Source organism: Ovis aries, chromosome 4, assembly GCF_016772045.2.
Source record: "Ovis aries strain OAR_USU_Benz2616 breed Rambouillet chromosome 4, ARS-UI_Ramb_v3.0, whole genome shotgun sequence".
NCBI lineage: Eukaryota > Metazoa > Chordata > Mammalia > Artiodactyla > Bovidae > Ovis > Ovis aries.
This window is the reverse complement of record NC_056057.1, coordinates 114,737,534-114,757,850: the sequence shown is the minus strand read 5'-3', so window position 1 is coordinate 114,757,850 and position 20,317 is coordinate 114,737,534. Positions and strand designations below refer to the sequence as shown.

General features: G+C 42.3%; 2 protein-coding genes across 7 annotated transcripts in view; both read left to right on the top strand.

Annotated features, from left to right (window-relative positions):
- Positions 1–9,503: 9,503 nt before the first annotated feature.
- Positions 9,504–19,745, top strand: LOC101123290 (GTPase IMAP family member 7-like). Of its 5 annotated transcripts, none has more exons than XM_042249240.1 (3): positions 9,504–9,580; positions 16,732–17,646; positions 18,276–19,745. In XM_042249240.1, the coding sequence occupies exons 2-3, from the start codon at positions 16,772–16,774 to the stop codon at positions 19,111–19,113; spliced, it is 1,713 nt and encodes a 570-aa protein (XP_042105174.1). In that variant the 5' UTR covers positions 9,504–9,580; positions 16,732–16,771; the 3' UTR covers positions 19,114–19,745. The 5 variants fall into 5 exon arrangements, with proteins under 5 accessions (XP_042105174.1, XP_060270887.1, XP_042105175.1 ...); XM_060414904.1 differs by having other exon boundaries at positions 10,738–17,646; XM_042249241.1 differs by having other exon boundaries at positions 9,504–9,668.
- LOC101105810 (GTPase IMAP family member 4-like) overlaps positions 9,504–20,317 on the top strand; it is a 52,171-nt gene continuing 41,357 nt past the window's right edge. Inside the window, exon 1 of one of the 2 annotated variants that reach the window (XM_042249247.1) lies at positions 9,504–9,580. The gene's annotated coding sequence lies outside the window, so the exon portion shown is untranslated. Of the gene's footprint in view, positions 9,669–20,317 lie in introns of both variants that reach the window. The other variant, XM_042249248.1, reaches the window with a different exon arrangement.

Sequence of the window (20,317 nt, the reverse complement as noted above, 5' to 3'; positions counted from 1 at the left end):
GTGAAGCTTTTTGTACATTTCTTCTGTGTATTCTTGCCACCTCTTCTTAATATCTTCTGCTTCTGTTAGGTCCATACCATTTCTGTCCATATCGAGCCCATCTTTGCATAAAACTTTCCCTTGGTATCTCTAATTTTCTTGAAGAGATTTCTAGTCTTTCCCATTCTGTTCTTTTCCTCTGTTCCTTTGCATTGATCGCTGAGGAAGACTTTCTTATCTCTTCTTGCTATTCTTTGGAACTCCTGCATTCAGATTCTTATATCTTTCCTTTTCTCCTTTGCTTTTCATTTCTCTTTTCACAGCTATTTGTAAGGCCTCCTCAGACAGCCGTTTTGTTTTTTGCATTTCTTTTCCATGGGGATGGTCTTGATCCCTGTCTCCTGTACAATGTCACAAACCTCCATCCTAGTTCATCAGGCATTCTATCAGATCTAGTAACTTCAATCTATTTCTCACTTCCACTGTATAATCATAAGGGATTTGATTTAGGTCATATCTGAATGGTCTAGTGGTTTTCCCCATTTTCTTCAATTTAAGTCTGAATTTGGCAATAAGGATTTCATGATCTGAGCCACAGTAAGCTCCCAGTCTTGTTTTTGCTGACTGTATAGAGCTTCTCCTTCTTTGGCTACAAAGAATATAATCAATCTGATTTTGGTGTTGACCATCTGGTGATGTCCATGTGTAGAGTCTTCTCTTGTGTTGTTGGAAGAGGGTGTTTGCTATGACCAGTGCATTCTCATGACAAAATTCTATTAGTCTTTGCCCTGTTTCATTCTGTACTTCAAGGCCAAATTTGCCTGTTACTCCAGGTGTTTCTTGACATCTTACTTTTGGATTCCAGTCCCCTATAATGAAAAGGACATCTTTTTTGGGTGTTGGTGCTAAAAGGTCTTGTAGATCTTCATAGAATGGTTCAACTTCAGCTTCTTCTGCGTTACTGGTTGGGACATAGGCTTGGATTATTATGATATTGAATGGTTTACCTTGGAAATGAACAGAGATTATTCTGTCATTTTTGAGATTGCATCCAAGTACTGCATGTCAGACTCTTTTGTTGACTATCATGACCACTCCATTTCTTTTAAGGGATTCCTGCCCACAGTAGTAGATATAATGGTCATCTGAGTTAAATTCACCCATTCTAGTCCCGTTTAGTTCACTGATTCCTAGAATGTGATGTTCGCTCTTGCCATCTCCTGTTTGACCACTTCCAATTTGCCTTGATTCATGGACCTTACATTCCAGGTTCCTATGCAATATTGCTCTTTACAGCATCGGACCTTGCTTCTATCCAGTCACATCCACAGCTGGGTATTGTTTTTGCTTTGGCTCCATCCCTTCATTCTTTATGGAGTTATTTCTCCACTGATCTCCAGTAGTATATTGGGCACCTACTGACCTGGGAAGTTTCCCTTTCAGTATCCTATCATTTTGCCTTTTCATAGTGTTCATGGGGTTCTCAAGGCAAGAATACTGAAGTGTTCTGCCATTCCTTTTTCCAGTGGACCACATTCTGTCAGACCTCTCCACCATAACCCGTCCATCTTGGGTGGCCCTGCGGGCATGGCTTAGTTTCATTGAGTTAGACAAGGCTGTTGTCCATGTGATCAGATTGGCTAGTAGTTTCCAGTCCCATCACTTCATGGCAAATACATTGAGAAAAAGTGGAAACAGTGGCAGACTTTATCCTTTTGGGCTCCAAATTCACTGAAGATGGTGATTGCAGTCATGAAATAAAAAGACACTTATTCCTTGGAAGAAAAGTTATGACAAACCTAGAAAGCATAATAAAAAGCAGAGACATTAACACCACCCTTATGGCAGAAAGTGAAGAGGAACTAAAAAGCTTCTTGATGAAAGTGAAAGAGGAGAGTGAAAAAGTTGGCTTAAAGTTCAACATTCAGATAACGAAGATCACGGCATCTGGTCCCATCACTTCATGGGAAATAGATGGAGAAAAAGTGGAAACAGTGTCAGATTTTATTTTTTTGGCCTCCAAAATCACTGCAGATGGTGACTGCAGCCATGAAACTAAAAGATGCTTACTCCTTGGAAGAAAAGTTATGACCAACCTAGATAGCATATTGAAAAGCAGAGACATTATTTTTCCAACAAAGGTCCGTCTAATCAAGGCTACGGTTTTTCCAGTAGTCATGTATGAATGTGAGAGTTGGACTACAAAGAAAGCTGAGTGCTGAAGAATTGATGCTTTTGAACTGTGGTGTTGGAGAAGACTCTTGAGAGTCCCTTGGACTGCAAGGAGATCCAACCAATCCATCCTAGAGGAAATCAGTCCTGAATGTTCATTGAAAGGACTGATGTTGAAGCTGAAACTCCAATACTTGGCCACCTGATGTGAAGAGCTGACTCATTGGAAAAGACCCTGATGCTGGGAAAGACTGAAGGCAGGAGGAGAAGGGGACAATAGAGGATGAGATGATTGGAAGGCATCACTGACTCAATGGACGTGAGTTTGAGGAAACTCCAGGAGTGGGTGATGGACAGGGAGGCCTGGCGTGCTGCATTCCATGGGGTCCCAAAGATTCAGACATGACTGAGCGATTGAACTGAACTGAACTGAACGTTAGCCTCTCTGTATCTTTATATTCAACCTGGGATTTCCTTTAGACAGCATGAAGGTAGGCCTTGCTTTTTTATTCCATCTGTCTTATACTTGAATAATTTAGATCATTTACATCTAATATGATTACTTCTATGGCTGTGTTTGGGCTTCCCTGGTGGCTCAGAGGTTAAAGCATCTGCCTGCAATGCAGGAGACCTGGGTTAGATCCCTGGGTCGGGAAGATCCCCTGGAGAACGAAATGGCAGCCCACTCCGGTATTCTTGCCTGGTTAATCCCATGGGTGGAGAAGCCAGGTAGGCTACAGTCCACGGAGTTGCAAAGAGTCAGACACGACTGAGCGACTTCACTTTCACTTTCATGGTTGTGTTTGGGGCTTCCCTGATGGCTCAGCGGGTAAAGAATCTGCCTGCCAATGCAGGAGACATGGGTTTGATTCCTGGGTTGGGAAGATCCCCTGGAGAAGGAAATGGCAACACAGTGCAGTGTTCTTGCCTGGAGAATCTCTTGGATAGAGGAGCCTAGTGGGCTACAGTCCATGGGGTCACAGAAAAGTTGGACACAACTCAGCGACTAAACAACAGCAACAACAGTTGTGTTTAAATTCATTGTCTTGCTGTTTGTTTCTGTTTGTCCCATCTAAATTGTTCCTTTTCTTCCCCCGCTTTTCTCTACTTTTTCTCTGGGTAATTTTTAAATTTTTATTTCCACTATTGCTTTATTAGCTATACCTCATTTTCTTATTTTATTGGTTGTTCCACAATTGCAATATGCACCTTTAACTTATCACATCCTACCCTCAGAGAATATTATAAAACTTCACACTGGAAGTTTTTTTTAATTAATTTTTATTGGAGCATAGTTGCTTTACAATATTATGTTAGTTACTGTTCTGTGGGAGTGCATGCTAAGTCGCTTCAGTCATGTCCAACTCTGTGCAACCCTATAGACTGTAGCTTGCCAGGCTCCTCTGTTTGTGGGATTCTCCAGGCAAGAATACTGGAGTGGGTTGCTATGCCCTCCTCCAGGGGATCCTCTTGACCCAAGAATTGAACCCATGGCTGAACAACCATTGACAGGAGAATACTGGATCCCACCAGAAAAAAGATATCCCACAACAAAGGAAAAGCCATGGCAAGATGGTAGGAGGGGCAAAATTGTGTTTAGAATCAAATCTCATACCCACCAGAGATGCTTGGAGGGCTCAAACAAAACCTCATGCACACCAGGACCCAGAGACCCCACAGACACTGAGCCAGACCTCTGTTTGAGTCTCTTGTGGAAGTACAGAACAGAAATGGCCTGTCACAGGGGCAGGGGTTCTGAGTGCAGCTACCTGCTCACACAGCCTGTAGCTTAAGGTCTCTTGGAGGAGATCGCCATTAATCCTGCCATAGAGCCACAGAGTAGATGACCCACAAACTGCAGAACAATTATACCAAAGAAATTCTCATGCTGTTAAGAAAGTTCTAGGGCCCACAACAGATTTCTCAACCTGGGGACCTGGCAAAGGGACTGAGAACTCACAGAGAAGTTGACTTTGGAGGCCAGTGGGATTTGATTACAGAACTTACACAGTACTGGGGAAACAGACTCTTGGAGGGCACAAACAAAACCTTGTGTGCACCAGGATCCAGGAGAAAGGAGCAGTGACTCCACAAGAGACTGACCCAAACTTGCCTGTGAGTGTCCAGGAATCTCTGGCAGAGCTGTGGGTCCATGGTGGCCTGCTGCAGGGTCAGGGGCACTGAGTGCATCACTGTGTGCATGAGACCTTTTGAAGTAGGTCACCATTATCTTCACTACCTCCACCATAGTTTGCTCTCAAGTCAAATACAGGGAGGGAACAAAGCCCCACCCATCAACAGAAAATTGGATTAAAGATTTACTGAGCATGGGCCTGCCCATCAGAACAAGACCCAGTTTCCAGCCCCCACAGTCTCCCTCATCAGGAAGCTTCTATAAACCTCTTATCCTTATCCCTCAGAGGGCAGAGAGAATGAAAACCACAATCACAGAAAACTAAATAAACTGATCACATGGACCATAGCGTTGTCAAACTCAATGAAACTATGAACCATGCCATGTAAGGCCACTCAAGATAGACAGGTCATGGTGGACACATCTGACAAAACGTGGTCCACTGGAGAACGGAATGGCAAACCACTTCCATATTCATGACTTGAGAACCTTATGAACAGTATGAAAAAGCAAAAAGATATGACACTGAAAGATGAATTCCCCAGGTCAGTAGACACCCAATATCCTACTGGAGAAGAGTGGAGAAATAATTCCAGAAAAAATGAAGAGATGGAGCCAAAGAGAAAACAATGCCCAGTTGTGGATGTGACTGATAGTGGAAGTAAAGTCCAATGTCATAAAGAGCAATATTGCATAGGAGCCTGGAATATTAGGTGTATGAATCCAGGTAAATTAGAAGTGGTCAAATAGGAGATGGCAAGAGTGAACATCGACATTTTAGGAAGCAGTGAACTAAAATGGACTGGAGTAGGTGAATTTAACTCAGGTGACCATTATATCTACTACTGTGGGCAAGAATCTCTTAGAAGAAATGGAGTAGCCCTCATAGTCGACTTTGAGTCTGAAATGCAGTGCTTGGGTGCATTCTCAAAAATGACGGAATGATCTCTGACTGTTTCCAAGGCAAACCATTCAGTATCACAGCAATCCAAGTTTATGCCCCAACCGCTAATGCTGAAAAAGCTGAAGTTGAACTGTTCTACGAAGACCTACAAGACCTTTTAGCACCAACACACAAAAAAGATGTCCTTTTCATCATAGGGAACTGAAATGCAAAAGTAGGAAGTCAAGAAAAACCTGGAGTAACAGGCAAATTTAGTCTTGGAGTACAGAACAAAGCGGGGAAAAGGCTAACAGAATTTGAGAAGAGAATGCATGGATCATAGCAAACATCATCTTTCAACAACGCAAGAGAAGACTCTACACATGGACATCACCAGATGATCAATATCAAAATCAGTTGGATTATATTTTTTGCAGCCAAAGATGGAAAAGCTCTATATAAACAGCAAAAACAAGACTTGGAGCTGACTGTGGCTCAGATCATGAACTCCTTATTGCAAAATTTTGACTTAAATTGAAGAAAGTGGAGAAAACCACTAGACCATTCAGGTATGACCTAAATCAAATTCCTTATGATTATACAGTGGAAGTGACAAATAGATTCAAGGGATTAGATTTAATAGAAGTATGGATGAAGGTTCATGACATTATAAAGGAGACAGTGATCAAGAGCATCCCCAAGAAAAAGAAATGCAAAAAGGGAAAATGGTTGTCTGAGGAGGCTTTACAAATAGCTGAGAAAAGAAAAGTGAAAGGCAAAGGAGAAAAAGAAAGATATACCTATTTGAATACAGAGATCTAAAGAATAGCAAAGAGAGATAAGAAAGTCTTCCTCAGCGATCAATGCAAAGAAACAGAGGAAAAGAGTAGAATGGGAAAGACTAGAAATCTCTTCAAGAAAATTAGAGATACCAAGGGAACATTTCATGCAAAGATGGGCTTGATAAAGGACAGATATGGTATGGACCTAACAGAAGCAGAAGATATTAAGAAGAGGTGGCAAGAATACACATTTCAGTTCAGTTCAGTCACTCAGTTGTGTCCAACTCTTTGCGACCCCATGAATCGCAGCACACCAGGCCTCCCTGTTCATCACCATCTCCCGGAGTTCACTCAGACTCATGTCCATGAAGTCCGTGATGCCATCCAGCCATCTCATCCTCGGTCGTCCCCTTCTCCTCCTGCCCCCAATACCTCCCAGCATCAGAGTCTTTTCCAATGAGTCAACTCTTCGCATGAGGTGGCCAAAGTACTGGAGTTTCAGCTTTAGCATCATTCCTTCCGAAGAAATCCCAGGGTTGATCTCCTTCAGAATGGACTGGTTGGATCTCCTTGCAGTCCAAGGGACTCTCAAGAGTCTTCTCCAACACCACAGATCAAAAGCATCAATTCTTCGGTGCTCAGCCTTCTTCACAGTCCAACACTCACATCCATACATGACCACAGGAAAAACCATAGCCTTGACTAGACGGACCTTAGTCGGCAATGTCTCTGCTTTTGAATATACTATCTAGGTTGGTCATAACTTTTCTTCCAAAGAGTAAGCATCTTTCAGGAGAACTATATAAAAAAGATCTTCATGACCCAGATAGCCACAATGGTGTGATCACTCACCTAGAGCCAGACATCCTGGAATGTGAAGTCAAGTGGGCCTTAGGAAGCATCACTACGAACAAAGCTAGCGGAGGTGATGGAATTCCCATTGAGCTATTTCAAATTCTAAAAGATGATGCTGTGAAAGTGCTGCACTCAATATGCCAGCAAATTTGGAAAACTCAGCCGTGGCCACAGGACTGGGAAAGGTCAGTTTTCATTCCAATCCCAAAGAAGGGCAATGCCAAAAAAGGCTCAAACTACCGTACAATTGCACTCATCTCACATGCTAGCAAAGTAGTGCTCAAGATTCTCCAAGCCAGGCTTCAACAGTACATGAACAATGAACTTCCAGATGTTCAAGCTGGTTTTAGAAGAGGCAGAGGAACCAGAGATCAAATTGCCTACATCTGCTGGGTCATAGAAAAAGCAAGAGAATTCCAGAAAAGCATCTACTTCTGCTTCATTGACTACACTAAATCTTTGACTGTGTAGATCACAACAAACCATCGAAAATTCTTCAAGAGATGGGAATCCCAGATCACCTTACCTGTCTCCTGAGAACTCTGTATGCTGGTCAAGAAGCAACAGTTAGAACCAGTCATGGAACAACAGACTGGTTCCAAATTGGGAAAGGAGTACTTGATCAAGACTGTGTATTTTCATTCACCCTGCTTATTTAACTTATATGCAGAGTTTATCACACAAAATGCTGGGCTGGAAGAAGCACAAGCTGGAATCAAGATTTCTGGGAGAAATATCAGTAACCTTAGATATTCAAAGGACACAACCCTCATGGCAGAAAGCGAAGAGGAACTAAAGAGCCTCTTGATGAAAGTGAAAGAAGAGAGTGAGAAAGCTGGGTTAAACCTCACCATTCAAAATACAAAGGTCATGGCATCCAGTCCCATCACTTCATGGCAAATAGATGGGGAAACAATGGAAACAGTGACATACTTTCTTTTCTTGGGCTCCAAAGTCACTGCAGATGGTGACTTAAGCCATGAAATTAAAAGATGCTTGCTCCTTGAAAGAAAAGCTATGAGCAACCTAGATAGTATATTAAAAAGCAGAGCCATTACTTTGCCAAAAAAGGTCTGTCTAGTCAAAGCTATGGTTTTTCTAGTAGTCATGTATGGATGTGAGAGTTGGACTGTAAACAAAACCGAGAGCTGAAGAATTGATGTTTTTGAACTGTTGTGTTGGACAAGACTCTTGAGAGTCCCTTGGACTGCAAGGTGATCAAACCAGTCAGCCCTAAAGGAAAAAGTCCTGAATATTCATTGGAAAGACTGATGCTGAAGCTGAAACTCCAATCCTTTGGCCACCTGTTGTGAAGAACTGACTCATTGGAACAGACCCTGATGCTCGGAAAGATTGAAGGTGGGAGGAGAAGGGGACGACAGAGGATGAGATGGTTGGATGGCATCACCAACTCATGGACATGAGTTTGAGTAAGCTCTGGGAGTTGCTGATGGGCAGAGAAGCCTAGCGTGCTGCAGTCCATGGGGTCACAGAGAGTCAGATGCGACTGAGTGTCTGAACTGAACTGAACTGAATGGAGCATGAAAGGGCTTCCCTGATAGTTCAGTTGGTAGAATCCACCTGCAATGCAGGAGACTCCAGTTCAATTCCTAGGTTGGGAAGATCCACTGGAGAAGGGATAAGCTACCTACTCCAGCATTCCTGGGTTTCCCTGGTGGCTCAGCTGGCAAAGAAAGTGAAAGTGAAGTCGCTCAGTCGTGTCTGACTCTTTGCGACCCCATGGACTGTAGCCTACTAGGCTCCTCTGTCCATGGGATTTTCCAGGCACTAGTACTGGAGTGGATTGTCATTTCCTTCTCCAGGGGATCTTCCCGACCCAGGGATCGAACCCAGATCTCCAGCATTGTAGACAGATGCTTTACCATCTGAGCCACCCTGGTAAAGAATCCGCCTGCAATCCGGGAGACCTGGGTTCGATCCCAGGGTTGGGAAGATCCACTGGAGAAAGGAAAGCCTACCCACTCCAGTATTCTGGCCTGGAGAATTCCATGGACTGTATAGTCCATGTGGTCCCAAAGAGTAGGATATGACTGAGCAACTTTCACTTTCACTATGGAGCTTAAAAGAAAGACATTTATTACCTCCTAGTTCTGGGAGTTCAGACTCAAGATGCTGGCAGAGCCGTGCTCTCTGAAGGCTCTCAAGAAGGCTGCTTTCTGGCCTCTTCCGGGCTTCTGGGGCTGGTGCAACCCTCAGCTTCTAGATGCATCACTGCAACCTCTTTCCTCTTGCCTTTCACTATAAGCAGAAGGAGGAACCAGGCTGCACCTTCCACACTTTGCTTGGAAATCACTTCAGCTAAATGGTCAGGTTCATCACTTACAAGTTCTACTTTCCACCCAACAGTAGAACAGGCAGTATCCCCAGGAAACAGTGAGCCACGTGTCTGACTTACTTCTTTCCTGAAGCACCCTGTGGTCTCTCACAGCTCCCAGGAGAGATGATCAGACACTGTGTCTGGCTTTCTGGGCAAGATTTAGGTCATTTACTATAACCCCAAACAACAAGTGTAATTTTTGGAAATTTTGCTGTGACTGCAGGCACATGGAGAAAAAGCTTCCAACCGGGCAAACCTAAACATTTATGGGCAATACTTCTGTCTCTTTAAAAAAAAAAAAAAATAGTGTCTTCACTAACCACACCCAACTTTGCTTCCTGGCTCTGAGGTCTCAGAGGTGCAGCAGTTAAAGCAAAAACGGGCTCAAACAGCTCTCTGGAAGAAACCGGACAGCTCATCAAATCCTTCAAAACAAGGTGAGCCTGGCTGAGAAGAGGCTCCAGAGCACAGAGCTGTAGGGGCAGTAGGATACCTGGAGTTGGAGAGGGTGTGGATTCCGGCCTGGTAAGGGACCACGTGCTGTGCAAGCAACTCCACCAAGAGGATGCTGCCAGAGCGGGAGTGGTGGGGTAGGGAGGGGAGTAATGGTGTTTGTTAGCATAATATCCATGCATCTCATTTTAACATGACGATCTTTTGCTGAATACTACACCGTCCATCCAGTTGTTGTTGGGATAGACATTGATTACACTTGATAACCCAGACATTTCTCTTAAGAAGAAATCCGTTCCCAAGGCAGGTCTTTAGAGTTGGAATGCAAATAGAGGCCACCTAGTCTAAATCTCTCTTTTTTAAAATTTAGTTCCTATTTTATATTGCAGTATAGTTGACTGTAAATCAACTACTTTTTTGGTGGTAAATGGTATTTGAAGACTGAAATCTGGCCCTAAGGGTGCTTGTTGATACTTGGCTCATTGTTTTTATGCCTTTTCAATGAAGTTCAAAACTATACAAACATACACTACCAAGAATAGGATTCCTGAAAATAATATTTTGCAGGTCTTTCTCGGGGGAGAGTAGTGGGAGAAGTTAAATATATCCCACTGGGGATGGACAAAGAAATGACCGCTTTGTCAGGTCTCTTGGAATGATATTTTGTGTGCTTCATTCACAACACAAAATACAATTAGGCTCGTTTGCTTCATTTGCTTTTGATTTCTACTAGTATTTTGAAACATAACTTTTACTGTATAATTGTTTAAACTATTTATGTGGCTTTAAGAGTAAATCTATGAAATGTAAGTATATCCCAACAAGTCTAGTTCCCAACGTCTATCCCTGTGTTCTCCTTCCTCTTTTTCCCATCCCCATCTAAGTAACTTATTATTTGTTTAGTTTTCAGATTATTCTTCCATTGCTTCTACAGATGAATGAAAAACGCATATATTACATTTATACATGTCGGTCACATTCCTCCGTATTAGAGAAATGCTAGTATACTGTGCATTATTTTCTTCACTTTCCTTTTTTTGCTTAATGATGTATTCTACAGATGTCTCCATGCTGGGATATAGAGATATACTTCATTCCTTTTTACAGTTGGCTAGTACTTCACTGTGTGAATATACTTTAGTTAATTCAATCAGGTTCCTGCTGGTGCCGCTGCTGCTAAGCCGCTTCAGTCATGTCCGACTCTGTGCGACCCCATAGACGTCAGCCCACCAGCCTCCTCCGTCCCTGGGATTCTCCAGGCAAGAACACTGGAGTGGGTTGCCATGTCCTTCTCCAACGCATGAAAGTGAAAAGTGAAAGTGAAGTCGCTCAGTCATGTCCGACTCTTAGCGACCCCGTGGACTGCAGCCCACCAGGCTCCTCCATCCATGGGATTTTCCAGGCAAGAGTACTGGAGCGGGGTGCCATTGCTTTCTCCAATCAGGTCCCCAGTGATAGTCATTTGATAAATGTTTGGTCTTTTGAGGTTTCAAACAGTGGTGCAGTTAACAGCCTTCTGCATAATTTTCTTCTTCTTCTTCTTTTTTTTGTCAGTGTATCTTTGGGATAAGTCCTAAAATTGTGATTGATAATCAAAGAGTAAATGAATATGTACGGTTGCAGGTTCTTGCTAACTTCTTCTCTGGTTCTTTTAGACTGTTTTTCTCTTCCCAGTAGTCATGCAGGAGAGGACCTGTCTTCCCTAAACCTTTTGTTTTTAAATAGTTATCTATCTATTTGCCTGCATTGGGTCTTAGTTGCAGCACGCAGGATCTTTGTTGCCTCATGTGGGATCTTTCCTTGGGACATATGGACTCTCTGGTTGTGGTGGGATTAGTTGCTCCATGGCATATGGGATCTTAGTTCCTCAACCAGGAGTAGAACCTGCATCCCCAGTATTGCAAGGCGGATTCTTAACTACTGGGCCACCAAGGAGTCCCTCCCCTATACTGTTTACCAATAGATTATGCCAACAAACTTGAATTTTGCCAAACCTGTACGTGAGAAATAACATCATTGTTTAACTTTAATTAATTAATTTTATGGTTTTTTATGTTTTGATATATTATTCTATGAGCGAATGTTAATATCTTTTTATATATTCAAAGGATATTTACATTTTTCATGAACTTGTTCATTCATATCTCTTATAACATTTTCTATTGAGTTATTGGTCTTTTGTTTATCTACTTTTAGATATTGTTTGTTTTCTAAAATATTTTTATTGAAGTATAGTCAATTTATTATAATTGCAGCAAAGAGATTTAGTTTTATATATATGTATACATTTCTGATTCTTTTCCATTATAGTTACTACAAGATTTTGAATATAGTTCCTTTTTCAGTTCAGACCAGTCACTCAGTCGTGTCTGACTCTTTGTGACCTCATGAATTGCAGCACACATGCCAGGCCTCCCTGTCCATCACCAACTCCCAGAATTCACTCAAACTCATGTCCATCGAGTTGGTCATGCCATCCAGCCATCTCATCCTCTGTCGTCCCCTTCTCCTCCTGCCCCCAATCCCTCTCAGCATCAGAGTCCTTTCCAATGAGTCAACTCTTCCCACGAGGTGGCCAAAGTATTGGAGTTTCAGCTTTAGCATCAGTCCTTCCAAAGAACACCCAAGACTGATCTCCTTTAGAATGGACTGGTTGGATAGTTCCTTTTTACTATACAGTAAATCCTTGTTGCTTATGTATTTTATATACAGTGGTGAGTGAAAGTCAGTCTGTCGTGTTTGACTGTTTGGGACCCCATGAACCGCGCAGCACACCAGGCTTCCCTGTCCATCACCAACTCTCGGAGTCTACCCAAATCCATGTCCATCGAGTCGGTGATGCCATCCAACCATCTCATCCCCTGTCATCCCCTTTTCCTTACGCCCTCAATCTTTCCCAGCATCAGGGTCTTTTCCAATGAGTCAGCTCTTCACATCAGGTGGCAAAGTATTGGAGTTTCAGCTTTAACATCAGTCCTTCCAGCGAACACCCAGGATTGATCTTTAGGATGGACTGGTTGGATCTCTTTGCAGTACAAGGGACTCTCAAGAGTCTTCTCCAACACTACAGTTCAAAAGCATCAATTCTTCGGTGCTCAGCTTTCTTTATTGTCCAACTCTCACATCCATACATGATCACTGGAAAAACCATATCCTTGACTAGATGGACCTTTGTCGGCAAAGTAATGTCTCTGCTTTTTAATATGCTGTCTAGGTTGGTCATAACTTTCCTTCCAAGGAGTAAGTGTCTTTTAATTTCATGCCTGCAATCACCATCTGCAGTGATTTTGGAGCCCAGAAAGATAAATTCAGTCATTCTTTCCACTGTTTCCCCATCTATTTGCCATGAAGTGATGGGACCAGATGCCATGATCTTAGTTTTCTGAATGTTGAGCTTTAAGCCAACTTTTTCACTCTCCACTTTCACTTTCATCAAGAGGCTTAGTTCTTCATTTTCTGCCATAATGGTGGTGTCATCTGCATATCTGAGGTTCTTGATATTTCTCCCGGCAATCTTGATGCCAGCTTGTGCTTCTTCCAGCCCAGCGTTTCTCATGATGTACTCTGCATAGAAGTTAAATAAGCAAGTTAAATATACAGTCTTGATGTACTCCTTCTCCTATTTGGAACCAGTCTGTTGTTCCATGTCCAGTTCTAACTGTTGCTTCTTGACCAGCATACAGAATTCTCAGGAGACGGGTAAGGTGATCTGGGATTCCGCTCTCTTGAAGAATTTTCCATGGTTTGTTGTGATCCACACCGTCAAAGGCTTTGGCATAGTCAATAAAGCAGAAATAGATGTTTTTCTGGAACTCTCTTGCTTTTTCAATGATCCAGCAGATGTTGGCAATTTTATCTCTGGTTCCTCTGGTTTTTCTAAAACCAGCTTGAACATTTGGAAGTTCACGGTTCACGTATTGCTGAAGCCTGGCTTTGAGAATTTTATGCATTACTTTCCTAGCGTGTGAGATGAGTGCAATTGTGCGGTAGTTTGAGCATTCTTTGGCATTGCCTTTCTTTGGAATTGGAATGAAAACTGACCTTTCCCAGTCCTGTGGCCACTGCTGAGTTTTCCAAATTTGCTGGCGTATTGAGTGCAGCACTTTCACAGCATCATCTTTCAGGATTTGAAATAGCTCAACTGGAATTCCATCACCTCCACTAGCTTTGTTCATAGTGATGCTTCCTAAGGCCTACTTGACTTCACATTCCAGGATGTCTGGCTCTAGGTGAGTGATCACACCATCGTGATTATCTGAGTCATGAAGAACTTTTTTGTGCAGTTCTTCTGTAGTCCATGGAATTCTCCAGGCCAGAATACGAGTGGGTAGCCTTTCCCTTCTCCAGGGGATTTTCCTAACCCAGGGATCGAACCCAGGTCTCACACATTGCAGGTGGATTCTTTATCTGCTGAGCCACAAGGAATATATAGTGGTATGTATCCATAAATCCGATACTCCTAATTTATCCCTTTCCCAGTATTCTTGTCTGGAGGATCCCATGGATGGAGGGGCCTGGTAGGCTTCAGTCCATGGGGTCGCTGAGAGTCGGACATGACTGAGAGACTTCACTTCACTTTTCACTTTCATGCATTGGAGAAGGACATGGCAACCCGCTCCAGTGTTCTTGCCTGGAGGCTCCCAGGGATGGGGGAGCCTGGTGGGCTGCCGTCTATGGGGTTGCACAGAGTCAGACACGACTGAAGCGACTTAGCAGCAGCAGAAGCAGCAGCTGACTTTCCTATTTGGTAATCGTAAGTGTGTTTTCTGTGTCAGTGAGTCTGTTCCTGTTTTGTAAATAAGGTCATTCATTTTTTTTTTAGATGCCACATATAAATTGTACCATATAATATTTTTTTTTCTATCTGACTTACTTCACTCAGTGTGAAAACTTCTCATTTCATCCATGTTGCTGCAAATGACATTATTTCCTTCTCTTTTACTGCTGAGTAATACCCCATTGTATATGCAAATCACAGTTCTTTACACATTCATCTGTAGATGGACAATTAGGTTGTTTCCACGTCTGGGCTATGGTAAATAGTGCTACTATGAACATAGGGCTGCATGTATCTTTTTTAATTAGAGTTTTATCTGGCTAATATGCCCAGGAGTTGGATTGCTGGATCATATGGCAACTCTATTTCTAGTTTCTTGAGGATCTTCCATTCTGTTCTTCATAGAGGCTATACCAATTTATGTTTCCACCAACAGTGGAGGAGGGTTCCTTTTTCTCCACACTCTCTCCAGCATTATTTGTAGACTTTTTGATGGTGGCAATTCTGACTGCTGTGAGTGACACATCAAGGTATTTTTGATTGCATTTCTTGAGTAGTTAGTGATGCTGAGCATCTTTTCATGTGCTTATTGACCATTTGTAGAGATATTATTTGTATAAAAGGGAAATGGCCCTTCTTTTATATAAGCAGGAAAAATTTTTCCCCTGGTTTGACATTTGTGTTTTAATTTGTATATCCCCACAATATCTGTTTGATTTTTATGTAATCAAATTTAGGAGTCTCTTTCCTTACTCTGGGCTTCCCTGTGGCTCAGGCTGGAAAGAATCCACCCCCAATGCAGGAAACCCGGGTTCAATCCCTGGGTTTGGAGGATAACCTGGAGAACGGAAAGGCTACCCACTCTAGTATTCTGGCCTGGAGAGTACCATGGATGGAATGGTCCATGGGATCGCAAAGAGTGACTAAGTGATTTTCACACAACCTTACTCTATTCCAAATCTTATAAATATTTTACCTATACCTAGGTTACAAAGATTTACTCATGTTTCTTCTATTCTTTATATGGATTAACTTTTTCTACATTTATATTTCTAATCAGTTTGGAAGTTGACTGGCAAGAAGAAATGGACGCAGTTTTATTTTTTCTATATGGTTATCTCAATGTTCCTTATTAGTCCATCTTTCTTTGCATTGATGTGAGATGCTACCTTACTGAATATAAATGTAGCATAATATAAATGATTTGAATATAAATGAATATTGTGGATCAACTTGGCCTATATTTGAATTTTCTGTTTTTGTTTCACTGTTCTGTCTACCCATGCACCAATACTATACTGCTTTAATTATAGAAACTTATATTCTACTATCTGGCAAAGCTAGTCTTATCTCATTTTTTTTTTTTTTTGTGCTTGATTGCCCAGGCTAATTTTTTTTCCTTCATCCAAATAAATTTTATAATCAACTGCTTTAGTTGCTGAATTTCCCAGGTGGCTCAATGGCAAAGAATCCACCTGCCAATGCAGGAGGCTCAGGTTTGATCCTTGGGTCTGTAAGATCCTCTGGAGAAGGAAATAGCAAACCACTCTAGTATTCTTGCCTGTGTAATGCCATGGACAGAGGAGCCAGGCAGGCTACAATAAATGGGGTCACAAAAGAGTTCGATACAACTTAGTGGCTGAACTACAATTTTAGTTGGATGAAAAAGAAAAGTGATAAAACTTTTTATTTTATATATACATACAATCATGTTAAAGAAGAATCAATTAATTTAAATTTGATGAACTGCTTTAAACATGAATCAGGATTGAATTTGGCCAAATGACTTTTCTGCACCTAGTTACTTTTCTTCTTAATCTCTTGATGGGATATATTGTAACAATCAAAATCCTCTTGTTGAATCACCCTAGGATATCTGACAATCGTACTTACTCATGTGATACTGCTTTTTGCATGCAATAATTTACTTAGGACTTTTGTATCAATATTTACACATGAGCCATGTCTATAGCTTTATTTATTGTGAAATCTTTGTTAGCTTTGGAATCAACATTACACTTGCTTCAGAGAAAAAGCTGAACATTTTCCTGTATTGCTATGTGATCAGGAATAGTTTGAGTAACACTGAGATTATCAGGTCTTTAAAGGTTTCAGTGAGTTCCCTATGAAACCATCAGGACCTGACATTTTTGTGGAGATACTCTAACTAGTTGGTTATTTCTTCAATAACAATTGAACTGTTTAAATTTTCTGTCTCTAACCGGGGTCAATATGCATAAGCGAATATTAGAACTTTCAGTGAGGAAAAAAAGAAAAAAAAAAAAGAGAGAGAGAGAGAGAGAGAGAACTGGAAATGGTTCCTACTTACCTAAATTGACCCTTTCCCCCTCTCCCTAGTGGTGTGGGTGCCTGCGCGCCAGAATCTCGTGATATAAATATGGCTGCCACACCAAACAACACTCTGAGGATCGTGCTGGTCGGGAAGACCGGAAGTGGGAAAAGTGCGACTGCAAACACCATCCTCGGGAAAAAAGTATTCGACTCTAGGATTGCTGCGCAAGCTGTTACCAAAACTTGTCAGAAAGCATCCCGGAAATGGAAGGGGAGAGATCTTCTCGTTGTTGACACCCCAGGGCTCTTTGACACCAAGGAGACTCTGCAAACCACCTGCAGGGAAATCAGCCGATGTGTCCTCGCCTCCTGTCCCGGGCCTCACGCCATCGTCTTGGTCATGAGGCTGGGCCGCTACACACAGGAAGAGCAGCAAACTGTGGCGTTGGTTAAGAATCTGTTTGGGAAAGCAGCCATGAAGTATATGATCATCTTATTCACTTGCAGAGATGAACTGGGCGACCAGAGCCTGAGCGACTTTTTGAAGGATGCAGATGTAAACCTACGAAGCCTCCTAGAGGAGTGTGGGGACCGCCGCTGTGCCATCAGTAACAGCAGAAACACAGAGCAGGCCGAGAAGGAAGCTCAGGTGCAGGAGCTGGTGGAGCTGATAGACAAGATGGTGCAGAACAACGAAGGGGCTTACTTTTCTGACCCCATTTACAAGAACATAGACCAAAAGCTGAGACAGCAGATGGAACACTTGAAGAAAGTCTATGCTGATGAATTACAAAGCAAAATTAAACTAGTAGAAAAGGAATATGCACATAACCCAGAAGAAAAGGAGAAACAAATAATGTTGCTAAAGCAGAAGCATGAGGAACGAATGAAAAATATAAGGGAAGAAGCTGAGATGAATATATTTCAAGTTGCATTCAACATGATTAAAAATCTTCTTTCAGGAATGTGGCACATGTTCTGGTAGTATAAACTTTATTTTTACTCCTCATTTTACTATAACTTGTAAACACTGTAGTTTATAATTTCCAAAGATGGTTAAAACCATATTTTCTGACTTCTTACATTCTGACTTCCTCTTATGATCTCTCTTTCTTGCACTATGGGTCTATGTCCCCTACCTTGAAACTGGAGGGACTTTGTGACTGCTTTTTGCATGCAATAATTTACTTAGGACTTTTGTATCAATATTTACACATGAGCCATGTCTATAGCTTTATTTATTGTGAAATCTTTGTTAGCTTTGGAATCAACATTACACTTGCTTCAGAGAAAAAGCTGAACATTTTCCTGTATTGCTATGTGATCAGGAATAGTTTGAGTAACACTGAGATTATCAGGTCTTTAAAGGTTTCAGTGAGTTCCCTATGAAACCATCAGGACCTGACATTTTTGTGGAGATACTCTAACTAGTTGGTTATTTCTTCAATAACAATTAAACTGTTTAAATTTTCTGTCTCTAACCGGGGTCAATATGCATAAGCGAATATTAGAACTTTCAGTGAGGAAAAGAAGAAAAAAAAAAGAGAGAGAGAGAGAGAATTGGAAATGGTTCCTACTTACCTAAATTGACCCTTTCCCCCTCTCCCTAGTGGTGTGGGTGCCTGCGCGCCAGAATCTCGTGATATAAACATGGCTGCCACACCAAACAACACTCTGAGGATCGTGCTGGTCGGGAAGACCGGAAGTGGGAAAAGTGCGACTGCAAACACCATCCTCGGGAAAAAAGTATTCGACTCTAGGATTGCTGCGCAAGCTGTTACCAAAACTTGTCAGAAAGCATCCCGGAAATGGAAGGGGAGAGATCTTCTCGTTGTTGACACCCCAGGGCTCTTTGACACCGAGAAGACTCTGCAAACCACCTGCAGGGAAATCAGCCGATGTGTCCTCGCCTCCTGTCCCGGGCCTCACGCCATCGTCTTGGTCATGAGGCTGAGCCGCTACACACAGGAAGACCAGCAAACTGTGGCGTTGGTTAAGAATCTGTTTGGGAAAGCAGCCATGAAGCATATGATCATCTTATTCACTTGCAGAGATGAACTGGGCGACCATAGCCTGAGCGACGTTTTGAAGGATGCAGATGTAAACCTACGAAGCCTCCTAGAGGAGTGTGGGGACCGCCACTGTGCCATCAGTAACAGCAGAAACACAGAGCAGGCCGAGAAGGAAGCTCAGGTGCAGGAGCTGGTGGAGCTGATAGACAAGATGGTGCAGAACAACGAAGGGGCTTACTTTTCTGACCCCATTTACAAGAACATAGACCAAAAGCTGAGACAGCAGATGGAACACTTGAAGAAAGTCTATGCTGATGAATTACAAAGCAAAATTAAACTAGTAGAAAAGGAATATGCACATAACCCAGAAGAAAAGGAGAAACAAATAAAGTTGCTAAAGCAGAAGCATGAGGAACGAATGAAAAATATAAGGTAAGAAGCTGAGATGAAAATATATTTCAAGTTGCATTCAACATGATTTAGAATCTTCTTTCAAGAATATGGCACATATTCTGGTAGTATAAACTTTATTTTTACTCCTCATTTTACTATAACTTGTTAACACTGTAGTTTATAGTTTCCAAAGATGGTTAAAACCATATTTTCTGACTTCTTACATTCTGACTTCCTCTTATGATCTCTCTTTCTTGCACTATGGGTCTATGTCCCCTACCTTGAAACTGGAGGGACTTTGTGACTGCTTTGAGAAACAGTGGGTGGTTGAAGCAGCACCATGTAACTTCTAAGATTAGAAGGGAAAAATGCCTCCTGCTCTTCCACATTGGTTACCCTTGGAATTTGCTCACCCTTCCTTCCCTTGAGAAAGCCTGAGTAGAAGATCAAGTCGCTCTTATGAAGAGAACCTGAAGTCACTGGTCCACTCCCCTGGCTGACATTTCATCTGCATCCAGAATCAGCTTGCTGGCCTTGCAAGTGAGGCAACACAGAGTGGATTCTGCAGCTGCCAACTGATGAAACTGCAAAGAGCAAAGATGAGTCATCCCCATGGGGTCCTGCCCAAATTACAGATTCATGAGAAAAATAAATGATTGCTGTTGTTTTAAACCACTACGTTTTGGGATGATTTGTTATGCAGTGAGGGCTGGGAGGGATTGGAGGCAAGAGGAGAAGGGGACGACGACGGAGGATGAGATAGCTGGATGGCATCACTGACTCGATGGACGTGAGTCTGAGTGAACTCCGGGACCTGGTGATGGACAGGGAAGCCTGGCGTGCTGTGACTCATGGGGTCGCAAAGAGTTGAACATGACTGAGTGACTGAACTGAACTGAACTGAACTGACTGAGGGCTGCATGCAAGCAGGCTGTTGTTTCAATCCTGTCCGACTCTTTGCGACCCTATGGACTATAGCCCACCAGGCTCCTCTGTCCATGGGATTCTCCAGGCAAGACTATTGGAGTGGGTTTCCATGCCACCCTCCAGGGGATCTTCCTGAACCAGGGGTCAACCCACATCACTTACTTCTCATATATTGGTAAGGGAGTTCTTTACCACTAGCATCATCTGGGAAATCCATGCAGTGAGAATTAACTAGAATTACATATCTTCCCAGCTCATTCCCCAGCACTCCTAGCTCCTACCTGTCCTTCCACACAATGCCAACAAATTTAAGCGTTTAT